At 36.6% G+C, this 23323-nt stretch overlaps 1 protein-coding gene across 1 annotated transcript; it reads left to right on the forward strand.

Moving 5' to 3' along the window:
* The first annotated feature begins 7760 nt into the window (after positions 1–7760).
* On the forward strand, positions 7761–23321 carry RAB1A (RAB1A, member RAS oncogene family). The gene is made up of 6 exons (XM_070933075.1): positions 7761–8039; positions 15976–16048; positions 17475–17570; positions 18486–18581; positions 18991–19122; positions 19564–23321. Exons 1-6 carry the CDS (start codon positions 8017–8019, stop codon positions 19759–19761), a joined length of 618 nt encoding a protein of 205 aa, XP_070789176.1. The 5' UTR covers positions 7761–8016; the 3' UTR covers positions 19762–23321.
* The last annotated feature ends 2 nt before the right edge of the window (positions 23322–23323 follow it).

The following is a 23323-nucleotide window of genomic DNA, read 5'->3' on the forward strand; positions in this document are numbered from 1 at the left end:
AGACTGCGGTCTTTTACTCTTCATGTTTGCTATCTTATTTATTTCACCATTTTTTCTTAGTTGTGATAGTAACTTCAGAAACATCTTTCACAAGCAATCCTATGATATTTACTGAAAGGACAGTTTAATTTGACTTTTTCTCAAGAGTAACATTGTAACATGTTTGTAAGAATAAGCTAGCAAATTAATTTTCTCTGTTTAACTAATTCTGCAAATTTTAAAAAGTAAAGAACCATTGAATTTTCATTGTTTGAGTCATCTGTGATAAGGAAACCAGTCCTTCTATATAGGGCTCAGTTCAGAGGTGAAATCTGAACCAGTTTACTACCGGTTCGTTGGCTGCACATGCGCACTGCGTGTGCATGTGCAGTGTACATCATGCAAGCCAAAAGGAGGCATGGGGAAAGTAGAACAGCACGGGGGTGGGTGGGTGTTGATCAGCTGTGGCGCGCAATTTTTTTTTTACTTTTAAAAGCATTTTTTTACAACCTATTTGGCTGAATGGGTTGTAAAAAAATGCTTTTAAAAGTAAAAAAAAAGGCTCTGACGATCGCGTGGCTCAGCTGAGCTCGTCAGAGCTTTTTTTACCTTTTAAAAACATTTTTTAAAAGAAGCGGCAAGCAGGCAACCGGGCGATTGGATGGGCATGGGTGAGGGGGCAGAGATTTTTGCTACCGGTTCTCCAAACCACCTGCCGCCATCGCTACTGGATCGGCTGATCCATTCCGAACCGGGAGCATTTCACCCCTGGCTCAGTTTAAATTCTTCCCTTAGGCCTTTTGCATCTTGACCTGTAACTCTAGCCACTTTTTGTCTAAATGACAAATCAAAGTGCCTGAAAAGAGGTTCTGGTATTATGAATAAAATCTCTGCATGTTTTAGGTCTTCACCTTCCTGGTACTCCATGAATATTGGCACCAGGGTTTTTGCTATTTTTCCAGGTCTCATTGTGTCAGTAATATCTATATGATCCAAAAAATTCTACACCGTTGTATTTGTTTTTGTTGAACAAGACATCTATTTTTAAAAAGGCCGGTATTACGCAGTTTCTATTTGGCTATGCCCTGAGTAAAAACAAAAGAATCACTCATTTATTTTATTGTTTTAGCATTCGCAAGTTAAGTTGTGGTTTAAGTGTTTAAGACTCTCCTCATGAATTCATGAAACTCGTATAAGAATTATAAAATATTTTCTGTAAATAGTTCTAATATATTTCTAGCTATATATTAATTAGAGAGTATTCCTGCTTTTCCTTTTTTGCTGTTTTCTAAATAGATTAGTATCTTGTGTTCAAACCTTTTTGAAGAAGGATCATGTAATTATTAAATTTTGTTAATTTTTTCATGGTTATAGCTTCAAATATATGGGTTATTATTTCTGTTTAACTGCCACATGGTGTGTATATGAGCTCTTAATTGATCAGGAGACCCATTTTACACCAAGTCTAAAAATGAAGTCTTTATGGTGTTTTGAGTAATATAATTTTATTATTTTTATTTAAGAGTTACAGATGTGTCTCAACAGATAATAATACCTAATTGGTTTTGCCTGACCTGAGATGCTAAGCAGGTCTGTGCCTGGTTATTACTTAGATAGAGATAACCTGAGAATCCCAATGTTATCTTTACAAAGACAGAGACATTTTATAAGTATTTGAGTGGGGGTAATTGGATAATCTAGAATACGTATACTAGTTGAATTAACCAAGTCATATTCTATCTACAAATCAGATGTCTTTGCTGTATAATATTTAACCTGCTTGTATTGGCCTTATGTTTAAAAAAATAAATCATCATGACAATTTAGTATGCCAACATTATGAAATAGAGATAGTCCTTGACTAATAACCATTTATTTAATGACCGATCGAAGTTATAATGGCACTAAAAAAAAGTGACTGTATGCAAATTATCCCTATAGCCAAGTGATCAGACTTTGGGTGGTTGGCAACCAGCATGATTGCATCATCCTGGGGTCCTGGGATTGTTATTTGTCACATTCCTATTTCTGACAAGCAAAGCCAATGGGGAAAGCCAGATTCAATTAATGACTGCATTATTCACTGAACAACTGTAGTGATTCACTTAACAATAATAGCAAAAAAAAAAGTTATAAAATGGGGCATAATCCACTTAACACCTGTCTTCCTTAGCAAAAGAAATTATGGGCTCAATTGTGGTTATAACTTGAGGATTTCCTGTATTACATTGACTCTTTTATCTTCCAGGTGCTAAATATTCATAAAACAATTTATTTGGGCCATGAAGGAAAATCTTAAACTGTTGTTATTTCTAGTCTAGCTATATTTAGTATGATTGGTTGAAACACTATCTGGAATTGATTTTCATTAATAAATGTATCTATTTAAATAAATTGCTTTGAAAATGTAAAATTCACATGGAGCATGATTTTATCCTATATTTACTTAAAAGATATTAGTAAATAAGGTGAACTGATTTCTGGTGCTTAATCTTATAATGCAATACATAGCATATGGTTCAATTCAGTGTGCTTTATTCCTAAATAAGTGGGCAAAGAACTGACTCTTCAGGAGGACTCTGATTTGAATTCAAACTTAAGTCATTCTGTTTTACATCAGTTGACATTTATTGAGTTAGGGCTATTCATGACTAAATTTATGCCAGATTGATTTTAGTTGCTCTATTCCAAGTATGAATAACCTGGATGCAACTTGTAGTAAATATCCAATTGAAAAATAATTTTATACAATTGTGTTTTAAACCCTTTGTCTTAGCAACAGTGGAAGGTGCTGCTCTCTGGACATGTCCATACCAGCGGAACCGGCCTTCTCTCATCTTCTCTGTAATTGGTGCCACACCAAAATGCTGTTGCATTTGTGATGTGGTCAAGAAGGGAGATGTTTGCTATCCAATGGAGCATTCGCATTTCCATGGCATGGAGATAGCTTTCGGTCCCTGTTGTTGCTGCCCAGGATTCAGTGCCATACAGTGCAATAGGGCAGATGGTTGTCTTGTAAATCTTAGATTTAAGACAAATTGGCATTCGTCTGTCACATAAAACATCCATGAGTTATCACCAACGCATCCAGGCTGCATTCACCCTTGCTCGCACCTCGCCATTGATGTCGCCATTGCCTTGGAGATGGGATCCCAGATACCGAAAAATATCCACCTTCTTTAGGTTTCTCGATTGATTTGAAGCATTTGAGGAGTGGTAACAGTCTCTAAGTACTCAGTTTTCTTGATGTTGAGGCAGAGTCCACAGTGGTTTAGATGATCATTCCATGTTTGGACTCGCTGCTGTAGTTTGTCTCTGGTGGTGGAAGCGAGCATAACATAACATACAGCATAGTCCAGGGTGCGTTCTGCTGCAGGTCATGTGTGATGGTATCCATAACCAATATAAACAGAAGTAGTGACAGTGAAGAACAATGTCTGAATATACAGGTACATGGAAATGCAAGAATATGCTGGAGTGGACTAGATGATGTGCTAAAACCCAAAAAAGATCAAAATATGACTGATGGATCATCAGGACACGGAGTTCCATGATCAAGAACTACCCAAGAACAGTTAGACCCCTCCTCAAATTGTGTTCTGTGTATTGTGTATGTGTATTGCACTTCATGACAAGATTGATTTATACCAGCTGTTCAGAGTTCAACACTTTAAAGGTACAGAATAAGAGATTAAGAGTTATGTGCATCTAATCTAGAAGTGAGTGAAGTATGTAAGAGTGTAATAGTGTATCTCACTATTTTATTGCTATTTGCTTGCTATTTTGTTTGCTATTTTTTCCCACATTGGGAAATCTTTGTGGAATCATGAAGCTACAAGATATCTTTTGGTAATTATCTAATTATTAATGTAGATCATCTCCCTGTTAAATTGTGATGAATTTAAAGCAATTAATGTTGGAGCAAAAAGGGAATATTTTTGTTTGGTGCTGAAAGGACAGCACCAATCTTCCTCATAGATTGGATGGGAGAAGGAAACAGAAGTTGGCACAAGTCCTCTTAGTGTTTACATTAGAGTATAGTCTTAAAATACCCTCTAAATTTTGTTGTTTTCTAAATGTTTCTCTAGGCAACCTTTCACTTAACTTTAATCTAGAAGATATCATGAGCAGGTAATATCTCTCATATCCTGCACCATCTCCATTTCTCAAATGCTATTCTTCCCTCGACCATGTAAGAAGACAACCTTCACCACAATCATTGGGTATGTCATTCCACAGGAAGACATGTAGTTTAGTGAAGGCTGTCTTCTGGAGATGGTGCTGGATATGAGATCTTACCTACTCGTATCTTCTAGATTAAAGATAAGTGAAAGGTTGCTACAGAAACTACATTTAGAAAGCAACAAAATTCTGCCTCCGAAGAGGATGAGTTAAGAATACCCTGACATTTTAAGATATAATTACAGTTTGGCACTCTAGGGAAATTTGGATTGTTGATAATTATGCATGTCTGTTGTTACTTGGACGCTGCTTTTGTTCTGTAAAGCAAACATGCTATTATTTTTGGGTCAACAGCTATTTCTTCAACCAGCTTTAAAATACTTTCAAAAAATTACCTTGAGTATGTGCCTGCACATTATAATTACATTTATAATGGCATATATTCATTTGCATTTGTTTATTCTGATGTTTTTCAGGAACAAAAACTACAGTTCTTTCTGCTTTTGTTAGGTCTATTTGTTCATGAGACCCATATGTTGAAATCGGTGAGTGTAAAATTTGGAACTTGGAATTTGAGCTCCATAATATTATTGCTAGAAACTGCCAGTTGATAATAGCTTTAAAAGAGTGCTGTCCTATTGGTGGCTAACAAATTCTCTGCTATTATATCAACATTAAATGACTGTTGCATTCTTAACTATAGTGGGTATTCTATAGGACTTGCAAATTATGACTGTGTATAACCTCTCAGATTATCTTGATGAACTGAGTGAAACTTATCTCATTAATATACTTCCAAGAATATGATCTTTAATGCTTGCATTTTAAACTATTTTGGGTTTCTATCATTCTATCTGTCTACAGTATCTACCTGTCCAGATCATTCCACTTCAGGATGGAGGCATCTTCACAATTTATGGACTGTAATCTACTATATTGATCAAAGGCAGGCTAATAGATAGGTAGCCTTTTTTTAGAGCTAGGAGAGAATGACTGGTTCTAAGTTGCTCAGCCAATATCCATATGTCTCCCAGCTCCTAACTCACACACATGTGCACACCCATATGCACACATGTAATACAGGTAGTCCTAAACTTAAAACAGTTCATTTAGTGACAGTTCAAAGTTACAACAGCACTGAAAAAAGTGACTTATGTGTATGATGTTTTTCACATGATTATTGCAGCATCATTGCAGCATGATCACATGATCAAAATTCAGATGCTTGGCAACTAGTTCATATTTATGACATTTGTAGTGTCCTGGGGTCATGCTGATCACATGACCTTCTGACAAGCCAAGTCAATGGGGAATCCAGATTCACTTAACAACCAAGAAAAGTCATAAAATGGAGCAAGGCTTACTTAACAAATGTTTCACTTAGCAACATAAATTTTGGGCTCAATTGTTGTAACTTGAGGACAACCTATAATTTACATTTAAATTCAATCTTTTAAAAAATAGGAACTATTGCATTAGATGCAGGGAAATAATGGTGGATTGTTGTGATTTTTTTAAAAAATCCAATTCATATTGATTTGATTTGATTTCTATAGCTGCAGTGTACATCATAAAAACCTAAAACAACAATACAGTACAAACTTAAATATACATGGCCGCTGAGTATAATTATTGCCATAGATGTTAATATAACCAAGAAATGGAGTCCTTAACATATTCAGGGCTCCCTCCAGGCCCAAGCACATAACCATGTCTTCAGAAGAGTTAGGATCATCCTAATCTTTGAAGGGAGAATATTCCAGAGGGTAGGGGCTTTAGCAGAGTAGGTACATCTCCTAGTGCCCTAGTCCCTGCCAGCCGACATTCCTTGGCTGATGGGACTTATAACATGCCCAACCTGCATGAGTAGAAACATCTCTAGAATAGGCAGTCATTTAGATAGCCTGGTTCAAAGCCATGAAGGGCTTTAAAGATGACAACCAGCATTTTGAATTATACCCGGAAGCTCACTGGTAGCCAATGCAGCTCATGTAGCACGAGTGTTAAATATGTTGAATATCCAACACAATTTACCACCTGTGCAGTCACATTCTCCACCAGCTGAAGCTTCCGAATGCTCTTCAAGGGCAGCACCATGTAGAGTGCATTGCAGTAATTCAGATGAGAGGTCACAAGGGTATGTGTGAATATGAACAAAGCCTCCTGATCCAGGAACAGGCACAACTGGCTTACAACACTCTGTGCAAAGGCCCTCCTAGCCATAGCTGCCACCTTGCAGGAGCTGTGAGTCCAAAAGGATCTCCAGATTGCACATCAGGTCTATCTAGGGCAGGGTCACCCCTCCAGGACCATCTGTGAAAAAACCTTGTCACTAGAAGATGACAAATACTCAATGCCACTCAGTCTTACTTGGATTGAATCAAATTTATTGTGCTTCCTCCAGACAAGTGTAGCTTCCAGGCACTGGAACAGACATCCACAGCATCAATCAGGCAGGCCAGGATGGAGATGAAAAGCTTTATATCATCAGCATACTGATGATGTCTCATCCCAAACCACTGGATCACTTCACCCAGAAGCCTCATGTAGATGGTAAATAGAGAGAAGCCTGAGACATCTTATTTATACCAACTAAAAACCAATCCTGGCAAGAAGAGGAAAACCAGCACAATTCAGTGTCACCCATTTTTAAATATGAAGATGCATCATTTGTACATTATCAAAACCACATTTGTTTCAACCACGGTACTTGAAAATGTTTTGGCAAAAAGGAATTATGGAAGACTACATATTGTAAATAACTTTGTAACCATCTATTAATAATACACAAGGTGCAGGGTAAGCAAGCTAATGGTATTTCACCAAGGGCTTAGGAAATGCTTGTGGGTAGAGATTTTATAGTTGCCAAATTTTCGACATGTTAGTGTGGCATTGCGTAATGGAATCTCAATTATTTAAAGGCAAACAGCAGAGTACTATTAAAGTTTCAGTTTTATAATCCATTCTAAATTGCGAAATAATAAGGTCTCTTAACCACCTACAGAATGCTTATCAGTCCCCATCTGGCACAGACTTAAATCTGCTGGCAGTATTCACACGACGTTTATCAGATGAATACTTTCCCTTTACAGTGACGTTGGACTCGAAACTCTGTCCACGGGGCACTTTTTTTTAAAAAAAAAAAACCTGTGTTCTAATCGCTACGTCTAACCTCAGTTCAAATTCCAATTCCACGCGATCGCTCCGCCCACAAAATAGCTCGGCGTCGCTTTTTCTCTCCCTTCCCTTCGCTGCTGCCCCGCCTTCTCCCGATCCTGTCTTTGGAGAAATCAACGGCTCGCCCAAGCTGCCACGTTTCCCTGCTGACGTTGCCCGGCCGGCTGAACCTGTCAGCCAATCGGTTACCAAAATCTCAAAGTTGAGTCAACCGGGAAACACGAAAGAAAGAGCTTTGATTACGCACGCGTCGACCCGCCCGTAGGTTTGCTGGGAAAGCGAGTTTTTTGGCGGACTCCGCTCCAAAGCAACCCGAAAGCTGTCGCGGGACTTGGGAACTCAATTCCCCAGCATTCCTTGCCAAGGATTCCCCACCGCCTCCTCACCATCATGTAAGACCCAGCCCTCCACCAGAGGCTTCTCCGTTTCCTGGTTCGGAGGTGGCAGCCATTTTGAGTTTTAGGTGCCAGAGCGGAGACGGCTGCAGTCGCCGCTTGTGTGGGGAGGGGTTGTCCCTGTTGGAAGGAGACGCCGCTGTTGCCCGTGTTGTCTGTCACCTTTGGGTGTTTGGTTGGCTAGGCAGTCCGACCGTCCCAGGAGCCGCCGGTGGTGGGTCTGACCGCCGCCTGCTCCGCGGAGAGAGCTCATTCTCTACAGGCCGTGGGGGCCCCCGCTGACATGTCCAGTATGAATCCCGAATAGTGAGTACTGGGTAGCGGCTTTCTGGTGTGCGTGGGGACAGAAGGGAGCGACAAGGTGGTGGAGGGAGCGGGAGACGGGGACGACGGGCGGGATGACATAAGTGGTGACGGGATGCAGCAATTGCCACCTTGCCGAAGGAAAACAGGGAGGCAGAGGCGGCTCTGGGGCCAACAGTCCTGGGGAAAACAGGGGAGTCTGCCGTGGCTCTGGATGGATCTAGGATGGTTGCAACTAAACAGAACTGGTGGCTTTGGCTTGAGGATGTTTTCAAGGATGCATTCCAAGATTAAACCCACCCACCCACCCTTTGAAAGATAGGGTTTGGCCCGAAACTTTTCTGTGAATCCTTTTTGTAAAGTGTAAATAATCAGCTTTGGGGGTGCCGGGGGTGGGGGTGGATCCCAGCCCTTCCGATAGCTAAGCGAGTCGGTTCATTATTTGGTGTATTCTGTAGCTGGGCAAGTGGGAATCTTGTTCTGTGTCTTCGTTGCTCTCGGAGAGCCGACGGTAGGTTCCCATCTACTTTTCTAACCACGGTTTAGGGAAGCAATCCGGGATCAAGATCGCAGCTTCCTGTTATTAAAGTTGTTAAAGTGGGGAAATGGTGTGCCAATTAAAAAAAAAAATGCATCTAAGGTAACTTTTGTTAATAGAAGTATTTTAGGTTAAGTGAAGGGGGAAAGTGTGGATTCAACCAAGGAATTTAGGGAAATGTATACAAGGTTTGGGGTTGGTGTTTTTTTTTTTTTCATTTAATTCTCCCAACTATGAGGATGGATGTACTGGAAGATAATCAATCAATTAATTAATTTATTTATTTATTTATTTATTTATTATTCAAATTTCTATACCGCCCTTCTCCTTTCGGACCCAAGGTCATTTACTAAATGATGATTGTGATACTTCAGTGTGATTTTTTTTTTCATTTAACCTGTTCAATTCACCTTGTCTTAAATAGGTAACCATTTAACATGCATACATATGCTCTCCATTGGCTTATAGATTTTATTTTTAAAAAAATTTGATTTATATGCCGCCCTTCTCGGGAGACTCAGGGTGGCTTACAATGCGTTAAGCAATAGCCTTCATACTTTTGTATATTTTATACAAAGTCAGCTTATTGCCCCCACAATCCGGGTCCTCATTTTACCTACCTTAGAAAGGATGGAAGGCTGAGTCAACCTTGAGCCTGGTGAGATTCGAACTTGCAGTAATTGCAGGCAGATGGTGTTAATAAAAGTGATTTAATCTGCTGCGCCACCAGGGCTCTTCCTTAGAAGTCTTTCTCTAATGGTTGTCCTGTTCTCTTTACATGCACTTTTTTTTCTAGTTTGCTTAGGTGGGCAGCCTTGACTAAAAAGTTGTATTTTTAGTGGGGTGGGTGACAGTGGGCTTCGGGGAAATTTCAGTTGTTTTCAGTTGCTTTAACTATGATATGAGTGCAGTAGAGCTTAGTTTTCATTTGTTCCCCACAATTAATGGCAGTTAATTGTACCATTGAGGGCCAACAATCAGGGCCAGAGGCATTGCCAAGAATATACAAAGGGGGATTTAATGTTGACAGTTGCCTGCCTCTGTATATTACGTTCTGTCTTTACCTTTATCTCATCTTTTTCCTCACCTTTATCTTTGCTTTATAAACATATTTACCCTTAACTCTAGCCATTCCTGTTCTAGTTCATTTCTTAAACTTAAAATACAGCCTAACTCTGGACTTCTTTTCTTCTTCATATGTATGTAGCTTATTTCTCTCTATCCCTGCTTTATCTTTACTTGTTATTTTCAGCTTGGCAGCATTGGTACTCCAAAGCACTGCTCTTTGAATAATTTATATTGAAGGATAATTTGGCTGCAAACGTTTGGAAAATAACTCATGTGAATTTATATATAATTAATTTTCTGTACTGCAACAGTAATAAAAATAGGGATATAGTATTCTGATTGTTGGTGGACTTAGTGTATGGCGACCAGAGTTAAGGCAGCTACAGTTTTGAGGCCTTCTTAATAGAAGAGTAAATGAGTACTATCTGCAAAGTGTAAAAAGAATGACTTTGAGGAAATGGCCTCCTAATGCAAGAAAAACCAAAAATTTAAACCAGGAATGACTTGCCTAAAAGCCTATACTGTAATTTGTTCAGAACAGCTACTATTTGTGGAGTTTTTCTTCAAAGTTTACTGAGAAACTGAAAAGAAGTTCTAATGTTGTCTGTAGGGACATTTTTGTGACAATACAGTAGTATTTGTCACAGAATGGAGGTGAGAAGATTTTATGAGATGTTATAAAAAGTTAACATTTGGTTCTTCTATACTGAGAACTGATTGCTTATGTACTAGGTTGCAAAGAAGTCCCCCCCCCCCCATTGCAAAGTACATGGTATTCTCATTTAATTCTTTGGTATGTGAACATTCAGTAGTGTTACTTTACAATGGATAAAGAAATCTTTACCATTTGATTTCTTTGTAGCTGATTCACACTTTCTGACCAGTTGCTATTTACTGATGTGGATGTTCATTTTAGCTGATGGTCATGTGTTTGCCACATGATTCTTAGAATGCTCTCTGGGCTTAGGTTGATTTTGCAATGTTGCTGCATTGCAGTGAAACACTTCTAAGAAATGAAAAGAAGAAATGTAGAAGCAACACCAAATGATTAATGATGATTTTTTTCTTATTAAGGACTTTTGATTGCTCAATAACTTTTCTCATCATCCACCCTATAGCTTAAAGGCTGAGTATCATCAAATCTTGTTCTACTGTTTCCAGGCAACATTAGCAGTGGCACTTTGGAACAGCAAGTCTAATTTTATCATGAGTTAAAGTTGCATGTGGTGAGAACTAGGGCATGAAGATTAAATGTGTGCTTGTTTTTAACATCCAAAACAAATAATATAATAATAATAACAATAACAGCGTTGGAAGGGACCTTGGAGGTTTGATATCATACCTGTGTTATAGCTTAACAAATAAAACTATAGCTTTCTTAGTTATATAGGATTCTGTACATTTTAAACTCTGAAAATTTAATAATTTTCTGGAAATTCCCAAATGAAATAATTGAGTAACATCAAAGGTTGACCTTTTAATAGGACCCTAATCCATGATAAATATAAGGGGCATTTTCTTATCTATTGGATTGGAATCAGATTATGTTGGTATGACTGATATTTCTGAAGAATAAACCAAGAGGTGATGCTGGTGGCACTTGTGTTGTCCCACTGGCTTTTTAGGATTCCATCTTGCCCTCGGCACTTTGAATATCTGTATGAAACTTTTGAGAAATACCTTTTACAGGTTTGGACTAGAATATTGTTTTAAAATCATGAACATGAGAGATTGAGTTGAAACTGAAATTAAATTAAAATAAAATAATGCATAGATACTGATTGTAAGAGAAGCTGATTTGTGGGAGATGTGCAACCATTTCTGGATTGGTTTGTATTCCTTCTGGAATATTACATTTGATGATCCTGGATTCAGTGCACAGCAAGCAACCAAACCAAGGTTCCATAATAATTTTCAAATTTTACTGATAAGCCTGCAAAATTTTTTAAAGTTAATACTTTTAAATTTAATGCTTCAGTTTAGTAAAAGAGCAGAACAGCATTTGATTTAATGCTTCAGTTATTTATAGCACAGAAAAGTACTAGAATGCAGTTGTAATTATTAAAATCAACCTGTAATTTACATCTGTGGCAACTTCATTGATTTCCTTTATGAAGTAGCACTAAGTTGTATTAATTAAAAATATTAACCATTTTATCTTGCAGTAGTGAAGTAAAATGTAAAATATGTATCTGTTTTGGATAGGTAAAGTGTTGAAAAGTAACTAATTCAAATAAAGAATTCTGTTAATAAGGATGCATTTTGGCCAAGGTATTTGTTTGACATAGCTTGGTTTTGGAAACTATGCAGAATTGGCTCATCTGATTAGAACCTGGATTGGCAATTTACAAAGAATACCAAGGATATAAGCGAGATTGGAAAGTTGAAAAAGCATCCTGAAAGGCAGTGGCAAATTACTGCTGTATTACTGCTAAAACAAATACAATAGTGGAAGTTTGTAAACCCTTTAGAAATTATTCATAATCCTAAATTACTTGACTTACAATGTAACTGGAGTTTCATCTCACCTATTAATAGCGAGCTTCTGGTTAAACAAAGTACAAACCAATATACTGTGTCATGTCTTTATTGAACACTGTGCCACCATTCTCTTAATGAGTTACATTGAGTTAGATGAGCCAAAGTATGATAATCACATGTAAGTTTGAGGTGGGGTCCTTCTCTTAACACAGACAAGTTGATTGCTAGATTGAGTCTGCTTTTCAGGACACAATTAATGGAATTGAATCTTGCCCTAATCAGATGAGATCTCTCTGAACTCTGAAAAGGATTATCAGTGCTCAGGAAACTGTACTATGAATTATGAAATCTTTTGTGAGCAGTTTGCTCATGCCATGGTCAGACACATAGTATACAAATGGAGAAATATAATGACATTGTTACCCTCTTCCCAGATGTAGTTGTCAAAAAAATCCCCAAGGATTCCAAGAATAAAGTATACAATACTCTGAGGTTGCAAGGTTATGGATTCTGATTTGGACCAATACATTCTAGAGAACATCAGTTTAGCCAGCCATGAGTTGAATGTGAATGATGCAGTACATCAATGGTACTAGATATACATTTACAGCAGAGTCACTGAACTAGAAAAAATTCACATTTTTGAATGGCCAAATCTAAGGCCTCAATTTAAATCTGTTGAAGTGTTGTGACCTGAAGTAATCAACATGCAAGATGGCTCCAAAATATCTGAATTGAAGCAGTTTGTAAAAAGAATAGACTTCAAGTAGCATTGATCAATACATACAAAAGACCTTTGGATGAGGTATTTGCTGCTAAAGGAGATGCCAAAATTAAAGTAATCTTCACATTATTTCTCTAACAAAAATAGTGATTATTAGTTCAATATATACAATGAAAAAAATGACAAAGTTTGTTTTTAAAGTTTGTATAATGAGAATCTCTTTAATTAGTAATAGAATTCAGATGAAACTCAGATCCACTGTAGGTTACAGTACTAGGATTATAGTCGCCAAGCATCTAAAATTTAATTATGTGACCACAGGGATGCTGCACCAGTCGTGTGAAAAATGGCCTTAAGTTACTTTTTCAGTGTTGTTGTAATTTTGAATAGTCACTAAATAAAAGTTGTAAGTTGAGTACTACTTGTAATTTAACTTGGCTGTAAATTCAATAAAGAATCAATGAAAAACCCTCTAGTGCAGGGGTGTTAAACTCAAGGCCCGGGGGGTGCTTAGATCTGGCCCGCAGGCCTGCCCTACAAACAACTAAGGACCAGCCTGCAGTGCCTCTGCCAGTGGCCCTCCCGAGCTCCCTTTTCACTGACAGAGGGTTGCAGGAGGCAATCACGGCCCGAAACGGAGCCTTGATGACTGACATTGAGCTGGCTATGCCCCCGTGGCCCCGACCCCCCCTGGCCCCCTGAGGTCAAACACAACCCTCATGCGGCCCTCAATAAAATCAAGTTTGACACCCCTGCTCTAGTATATAAAAAGAATTAGAATAACATGAAAGATTCAGAATATCTTGAAAAACATTTCCTTGGACTGAGATACAGTTCCTGGCAGAAAAGTATTGTAGTAATATAGGCATAAAACAACTAAGGCATTTATTCACCAATAAAATCACAGGCTCCTCTGTCAGAAATGTCTATCAGAAAACAAATGTGAGTTTTTTATTCACTCCACTCCTGTAAATGTTTCTTGAGATTTTTCTGTAAGAGTTACCTTGCAGTAAGATGGATGGCTATAAATTTTATAAATAAATAAGTGTACATAGGGAAGAAAAACATTTTTTCAACTTTGTCTTAGATTGTACATCTTATTTAGAAAATCAGTCTGATAAATGCCTTGTGCATTTGAAGAGTTAATCTTTTTCTAAATCAAGTTATTCTATTAGATATTGATATGCAGGCTGTCAAAATACTAAATTTGTAAAGCGAGCCAGGCTGCAAGATGAGCTAGACAACTTAATTGTTCTAAGGAAGTCTTGGTGTTGCAATAGATGTCCAACTTTTTATAAATTTTTCAAGTTCAATGTTTTAAATAACATACCCTTTTAGTACTGAAAAAATGAAAAATGGTTTGATTTCAAAAATGCATCACTAATATTTGTCAACTGCTATGTATTTATGATGGGATTTTTTAAAAGATTATTTGCAGTCCAGAGTTAATTGCTGAGAAAGGGAGCTATACAAATTAGTATTGATGACCATAAGTTACCTGAAGATTTCATTTAATACAATGCACAGGACTTAAATTATTTCCGGCATAATCAAAAGAGAGAGAGTACAGTACAGAATTCTATGTGAATCTTTTTGCTGTTCTCTTATCTTCATGAACTTTAATCCAAAACCAATCCCATTGAGAACTTTAAACCATGTATTAGAAAGTGTTTTCCATGTTACAAAGTGTTGTAACATGATTTATTTTCAGAGCTTTTCAGACAGTTATAGAAACATGAAAGTCTTAGCATAGCTGATACTATTCTTTCCATAATGTTTAGATGTCTCGCTCATAGCTCCTTACTGTGACTGTTACACCAAAACCCGCAAACATTTGCATACTTTGTATGATACTTTTGGTCTATTTATGGTAATAGGTAGTGATAGATGGGAACATATGAGTAAAAAGCAGAATATTGAATCAGCTGAATAGTGCCAAAGGGATTGGGAAAAGTCTCAGTAGTAAATATTGATGATTTGTAATTTGAATATTTTAACATTCTATTTGGATTGAGAAAATTGTACAAAAGAATTTCATCTACTTGTTTCAAGTACTCTAAAATTAATTTCCTGTGAGAGCATATAATTATGACTGAGATAAATTTAATGTTGTTCTGTAAGTTTGAAATCTCAGAATCATTAGTATTAAAACTGCTTAAATTTAAATAAAGATACACAATACAAAATTGCTTCTGAAAATTATTTCATTACTTGTTATGTCAGAAATTTCCTTGTAGTGAAATGCAAAGATAAGGAGTTCAATTTAAAGTCCTTCCACTATTGGTGACTTCTCTATTTAGATGTCAGGGCATCTGGAGAAGGGTCTTGGGAGGATAATGATATTAAGCTAATTGTATGCTTGATTTACCACAAAAGACCGTTACTTAAGAATTCTATTTGGAAACAAATGGAAGTCAGTGGAAGTTATGTAATACAGGCAGGATGTTCTGTCTGGTCCCAGTCAGCAATCTGTGAGCTTTATCTTAGACCAACTTAAGTTCTAAACTGGTTCCAAAGAAGTGCTATGTATACTGCACTCTGTTGCCAAACTGTTTATGATGGTGATAATACTGCTAATGCCAATTTTAAGAGAGAAGGAAAGAAGAGATAAGAATAGATTTACAATAACCCTAGGCTGATTTGTTTGCCTCTTCACTGGTAAGTGTATTGTTTAAAGAATCCCATACATGAGCTGATTATCAAAAGTAGTTCCATCTTCTGTGGAATGGGTTTTATTAAAGATTGTTTCTTTCCAGATCCCTTATTCAAGGCAGATTGCAAGAGTCCAGCAAAGACTGGAGGAGCAGTTATTTCTTACCACCAGAATTCTCTATCAGAAAATACCAATTACTGTATTGACTAATTGATCTAGAAAGATAACAAAACTGAAGATTTGTAACAGTTTTATCATTTTCTAATTTTCATCACAATTTTGTTTCCAGGTAGCCACAGAATTTAGATTTAAATTTGGGTTTCATTATAAAATCCATTTATATAATTCCTAGCATATCTCGGCAGGAAGAAAATTGACAATTTCAATAAAGATAAAACAAAATAATACGTTATATAAATAAATAGCTTTAATCCATCATAATATTGTATGTATAATTGTGGTTTTCTCTTTGCAGTGATTATTTATTCAAGCTACTCCTTATTGGAGATTCTGGTGTGGGAAAATCTTGCCTGCTACTTAGGTTTGCAGTAAGTTGTCTTGTGTTCTCATCTTTGGATTAATAATAACAAATGGTATTAATATCTAGGTGTTTTAGCCTGCATAATGTTTATATTTGCTAAGTATTTGTAAAATAAAATTTCAATTAGCAAAAAAAGTTAGAAGAAATGCTAATCTTGTGGGTGCATTCATAAGACATGGAGTTAATCCTTTAGAAAACTAAAAGCCCTTAAGCACATTAAAAAGTTTAGAGTTATTAAGTTGGAAATATGGCTAAATTTGGGGGTATTGAATTTTGCTGGTCATGTAATTGGATGAGGCCAGGTTGTATGCTAAGCCAAACTAACAGCAATTAAGAAATAAATTCTGCATTTCATGCTCTGCCCTTCATTACAGTATCACTTATTGAATCATTACATGTCTTTCCATGTCTATCTACAGATAGTCCTCGACTTACAACCATTTGTTTGTAATTGTTCAAAGTTATAATGACACTGAAAAAAGTGACTCATGACTGTTTTTCACATTTACAACTGTTGCAGCATCATGTGATCAAAATTCAGGCACTTGACAACTGGTTCATATTTATGACGGTTGCAATGTCCTGGGGTCATGTGATCACCATTTGCAACTTTCTGACAAGCCAATGGGGAAGCCAGATTCACTTAACAGCTATGGAAGAAAGGCCTTAAAATGGAGCAAAACTCTAATCCTGTAATTGGTAATGTTTGTGTGGTACACTAAACATATAAATGGCTTGGATTGTATTAATCATTAGCTTAAAGTAAGCTACTCTCAACAAGCAAGAGAAAACAGCTCTAATTTGTTCTTTTTCTGGCTCCAAAATTGACTTTTACGATTCAGGTAGTCTTTAGCCTATGGATTTTCAAGTGACTTTTGCAAGTCACTTGAAAAAGTGACTTGCAGAAAAGCATACTCACCCTTAGAGCCATTGCATCACCCCTATGGTCATGTGATTTCAATTCAGGTACTTGGCAATTGGCTTGCATCTACGATCGATTGCAGCAACCTGTGGTCATGTGATCATGGTTTAATGGTTTCCCCATTGGGGAAGCTGGATTTGCTTAACAACTGCATGATTTGCATAAGAACCACTGTACAAGTTATCATAAAATCAGGCCTGATTCAATTTACAATCACAACTACTTACGACAGAAATCCCAGTCCCAATTGTGATCATAATTTGAGGACTACCTATATGATCAATTAATGGCAGCCAGTTTGATAATGTTCACTGAACCTTCCCATCATCATCTGAGCAGTCTCGACTAGAAGCTGTCCATTTTGTTGCTAAACATCTAGCAAACTTATCCATCATGGTTTTAGTTTAATCAAGTATTTGTTTATTCTGAGACAGGTTTTTCCTTTTCCTGTGGTGGTGATGCTTTGGAATACAGTATTACTAATGATTCTAAAAATGTTTCCTCTTTCTAGGATGACACATATACAGAAAGCTATATCAGCACAATTGGGGTGGACTTCAAAATCAGAACTATAGAGTTAGATGGCAAAACTATAAAGCTTCAGATAGTAAGTATTATCCATTGTAAATCTCAGAAGTTGCACTATCTAGGGCATTGTAAGCTTCATAGGGCAATTATGCCATTAGAAAATCTGCACTGTGGCCAGTTCCAAACTGTCAAGCAGCAGCAAATGTGAATTGGTTTATATGTTAAGCATATATAACAAGTGTTGCTCTGTATTTTGTAGCTTGAAGGTACTTTGTGGCAACTTTACCAAAACGTTCCTATTGACTGAGGGTATACCCAGGATATGCCAGAACAAAAAAATTCCATTTGTTGACAAATGAAATCTGGATCCAACAGAGCCTCCTAGTAATGCAGAATTCAAAATGCAGGTGGCTAAACCAGCTGCCTTTTCAGAAATGAGAATTGTGTGGAATGCTTGCCCTGAAACATCAGAATTAATTTCTATTTAAAAGTTTAAAAAAGGTGGCAAGAAATGACCTTTTACTGGTGCCTCCCGGTAATCCCATGACCTTAACATTAAATCCCCAACAGCGTTTTATAGTTGATTTCAGTGAAATGGATTCTGCTTCATTGTTTCAGGTATTTTATTTCATCTGATCTTTGGTAGGTATTTCAGAATAGTTAGTTGACTAGAAGTATTACCAAAGTTTTTTAATTTGTCCAATTAAGAGCCCTGATGGTGCAAGTGGTTAGAATGCAGTATTGCAGGCTAATTCTGTTCACTGCCAACTACCAGCAGTTTGACAGTTCGAGTCTCACTAGCTCAAGGTCAACTCAGCCTTCCATCCTTCCGAGGTCGGTAAAATGACCCAGATTATTGAGGGCAATATGCTGACTCTGTATACTCGTAGAGAAACTGTAAACACTGTGAGGAGGTATAGAAATCTTATTGCTATTGCTATCAGATCAGAACGGGTGCAGTGTTCTAAGCACTATTCAACTTTTTTTTTCATAGTGGGATACAGCAGGACAAGAGAGATTTCGAACAATTACTTCTAGTTACTACAGAGGAGCTCATGGCATCATAGTTGTGTATGATGTTACAGATCAGGTAAGTATTTGTTAGTTGGGCATTTGAAGGAATTGAATGAGCATGTCTTAGGGAAGTGGAACTTTGTATATAGCAGCAATTAGGTGAAGAGATGATTGAATTCAGTGGTGACTGTACATCCTCTCACTTTTGAGTCATAGTTTTCCTTGTAAAATGTTGTGTTTTAAATCATCTCGCCACCTCTATCACAAATTATTTTTAAATTTATGGTGTATCTTTGCATAAAAGAAGACTCTTGAGGCACAGAGAAATCTTCCTTAATTCAAGCCAGAGATTCCTGATTTGTAAAGGAAACGAGAGATGGGCACTATTGGGATTATATTTAAAATGCAATGGGATTTGTCTTAGAATCCAAATGCGCTATATTAAATGGCCGAGCTTAGATTTAATATATTCTTTTATTTTTTAGGAGTCGTTCAATAATGTAAAACAGTGGCTTCAAGAAATAGATCGTTATGCCAGTGAAAATGTTAACAAGTTGTTGGTAGGAAACAAGTGTGATCTGACTACAAAGAAAGTCGTAGATTATACAACAGCGAAGGTATGCCTATCTTTTAAACAACTTTAATCTTCAAAAACAGAAAAGTATTGTTGAATCCATTGCAGTATTTATAAACTAAGAGTTGTATAATGCTGAGAATGAGTGTGGTATAGTGGTTAAGACATTTAATTAAGCATGGGAAGTCCACATTCAAGTCTGTATTTACTAGTGGAACTTCATTGGTTGAATTTGGGGTAGTCACTATTTCTTAGCCTAGCTTTTTGACAAGGTTGTCAGCATAAACTTGGAAGATGAGAACTGAATATCCCACCCTGAATTTCTGAAGGACAGTCTATATGAAAAGCAAACTAATAATAGTTAAATCTAAGTGAGGTTGTATAAAAGTGCTTTTGATGCTTCCTCTTCATAATTAGCTAGAGAGCAATATATTTTTTTGCAAATCTGGGTAATGGAACTAATAGTGATGTCTTTATTCTACAGGAATTTGCAGATTCTCTTGGGATTCCATTTTTGGAAACCAGTGCAAAAAATGCAACCAATGTAGAACAATCTTTCATGACCATGGCTGCGGAGATCAAAAAACGAATGGGTCCTGGAGCGACAGCAGGTGGTGCAGAGAAATCCAATGTTAAAATTCAGAGCACTCCAGTCAAGCAGTCCAGCGGAGGTTGCTGTTAAAACTTTCCTTCCCAGCTCTTTCTCAACAATGAATTTGAAATCTGAACCCAACTGAAAAAAATGCCTGAATTGTACTGTATGTAGCTGCACTACAACAGAATCTTATCGTCTCCACAAAGGTCAGAGATTGTAAATGGTCAATACTGACTTTTTTATTCCCCGATCTCAATAAAGCTAACTTCATTTTCAGAAATGTGTTAAACCTCTTGTGTGCTGGTTTATAAATGCGTGTAATCTTTGTTACTTTTTCTTATACCAGATTGTTTCCTGTGGTTGGCTAAATTTTGAACATTATTTTGTTCTGATCATATTGGCACATTTAGATGTCGGGTTTAGGCTTCTGAAGATGAAGTTTAGTCTTTGTTTTTGTATTCCACAGCACAATTGTGGCTGTCACTTTTCCATGCACAAAGTTCATAAGGCATTCTGTATAAAATCTAATTTACTAGTTCCATGTAGAGCTCTAAGGAAATGGAAAGAACACACACTACTTGGGATCAGCACTAAATAACGGTGTGCAGCCAAAGCAGGTTTGGACTCTTGAGCAGCACCTCCTTGGCAACCCCTTTTGAAATAGCAGGGCATTTCACTAAGGGGAGGGGGATTGCCATTCAAAAGAAAGTTGCAATCCCATAATAGGTCTTTGGATCACAGATGCTGATTTTTCTTTATACTCTGCATATAATTTGTGGCTGCAGACTCTTGTAATTTGTTGCACAAAATGTAACAAACTGAAGAAATGTTTAATAAATATTGTACTTATTGGAAGTAATATCAAACTGTATGGTGATAAGTATTGTCTTAATTCTTATGAATAAGGGGAAAGGCTTGCATTGTGCCCCAGTGAACTTTTTCTGTGCGGTATTGGCACTTTAAAATCACTTCCTTATAGACTATACCTGCCCAGCCCAGCAAATGACTAGCAAATATGACCTACATGACAAAGTGTCGTGTGTTTCTGGCATGTGCGCTGTACTTGGAACACAACTTATACCATTGTTTATAGAACCATAATCACTCTAGATGTACCATTTCTTTCCCTTTGCATCCTAATTGTGTTTGAATCTATTTCTGAATGGTTCCATTTAGAAATTATTTGTCTCTTGCTCTGTCATAGAAAAGGAAACAGTATTTTTCCTAAAGTATGAATGACTTCAAGCTAACAAGGTGATGTTAACTCTAATGCTATGTTATGTCTTTTCTAAATAATGTTACTTCCATTCTCTCACAATCAATACTGTTGACTTTAATAAAATTTTGTGCAATTTATTGGTCGGCTTGGTTATGCACTAAGGCACAAGAAAGTTACAGTGAAAAAAAAGCATAGTAATAGGCAGCTGACCAAAAGACAAATAATACATTTGTGCAGGGAGGAAACATTTAAATACATATGTGAATTTGAGCAAAAATGTGGCTTGGTTATTGCTTTAGTGACCATATGTATAACTTTTGTATAAAGAAACTAATCCATTAGTGCCTGATATCTGGGTTTTAAAGTTACCAACTTGATAATATCTTATTTACAAAATAATTTGAAAGAGTCATTGACACTTTTTGTAAGCAAACACTCAGATGTGGTTGAGAGGCAAATGTATTAGCAAATCTCTGAGAAAATTTCATCCCCACTATGGGATAGACATTAGTGATCTGCAACTGGAACACACAATACCTTAATTCTTCATAGTACTGTTGTTAGAAGATTGAAATTATTGAATTTCTGAATTTGCTCTTTAACTTCAACAATAAAGTGTACTTCAGAATAAGAAATGTTTAATCAGTTGATTCATAATATGCTTTTAGTATTGTATCAATTCATAAAGAAATGTTACATAGAAGAAAATCAGCTACAATATTTAAATGATGATTTGGGGTCATTCTGAAAGTGCTGAAGCTCTTGGCAATAATAAACTCTAAATGTTATAACTGAGCACACTTTTTTAAAAAAATAAAGTGTACTGTTCTGACCTTCAGAAGATGCTTAGAATACTAATGAATACATATTTCAATACTTTTGTTTGCTAAACTATATCCGTGCTTTTTTTAAAATAATAGCTTAACATTCTGAACAAAGTGACATACTTTTTTTCCCCATTTGGCGTGTCAGTTCTAGTATGTTTTTAAATCTGGGAAGCAGCCTACAAAAGGCAACAGATTTGGGAAAGAGTAAATCTGATTTGTAAACGTCTGAAAATATTTGAGTTCTAGGTTTTCATGTATTGTGGAGTAAGTTTTCATGACCTCTTGGCCCTAATGTGAGCAAATTATACTTGAGGGCACACCCAAATTCCATTGTTTTGGTCTTCTAGAGTCTCCTTCCAACTATTACAGCTAAACCCTGCCATTTAGAAGTAGGAAAGAAATATAAATCCCAAAACAGGCATACAAGTATATTTTTAAAATGTCTAAAATCCAGCCTTACTCACATGTGAGATGTGTTTTCATAACCCTATGGTTTTCTGTCCCACTTCCCTTGGCTACCACTATCACGGAACTGTAAAAATTCAATCTAAACTATATATGGAATCAATCTCAGCTTTTGAACTACATGTTGAAATACCACTGTTGCAAATTAGAACAGTAACTTAGTGCCTTAGATTGTATCAGTCACTAGCAGTTTCCAAAAATGCATTAATTCAAAGTAAATTTTGTGGAAAAGCTGATTTATGCTGCAGTATCTATGTCATCCAGACATGTCATAGCAACACTGACAGTGCAGCTCTTATCTGAGGAGACGCACTTAAGAGCATGCAAAGGTATCTTATAGGCTACTTGCACATCATGCTAGGCTAAAATGTGAAATCAGTATGTATGCAAACTCAGGGTACTAGATTAATTTAGTAAACTCTCACTCAGGTTTACCTGTATGAACAAGGCTAAGAGATCTGATACTATGTAGTCACTTTGTGGTGAGATGGGTGGCAAACAAATGTAATAAATAATTTTTTCACCTACCCCTTTAAAAAATTAATTTCTTGTTTCCAGTGGAAAGGAAAGTTGAACATCTTAGGAAGGAAACATTATCTTTAGCCTATCAATTGCTCTTGATAGATACGGCTTGGAAATTGCAGTTTCAAAAGTTGGGTTTTGATTGTGAATATGGTAAGCATTCTTATTATTAGCCAATTGTAAAGAATAGGAAGAGTTTTATCTCTGAGTGCACAGAATTCTTTTTTACGCTCTAATATGGATTCAGGATTATGGGCAATTAGGAGCTAGCATCCTTAACTACAAAGTTTATGGAGGCAGCAAAAGAAGGTATATGCAAGTCTACTCATGCTACAATATTAAATTAAGGTTTTCTGTTACAAGCTGAGTCTCCTGTATTCTATAATGAAAACAGAGAACCAACCTTCATCCAGGAATTTACAACTAAAGTATTTATCAATTGCACCGAAAAGTTCTATTACAATCTAATGGTTGGTAAGTAAAGATGAACAGTGCCTGAAGCTTTCAAAAATTTTATAATTTCTTTAGCATGAATCTTGCACAAATACCATACTAGTCATGTAATTGCAGCTTTAACGGATGATTATTTAACTGTTACTGAATTCACTTACCTCCA

This window comes from Pituophis catenifer, unplaced genomic scaffold (genome assembly GCF_029215685.1).
Source record: "Pituophis catenifer annectens isolate HBS135680 unplaced genomic scaffold, rPitCat1.0.hap2 SCAF_1, whole genome shotgun sequence".
Taxonomy (NCBI): domain Eukaryota; kingdom Metazoa; phylum Chordata; class Lepidosauria; order Squamata; family Colubridae; genus Pituophis; species Pituophis catenifer.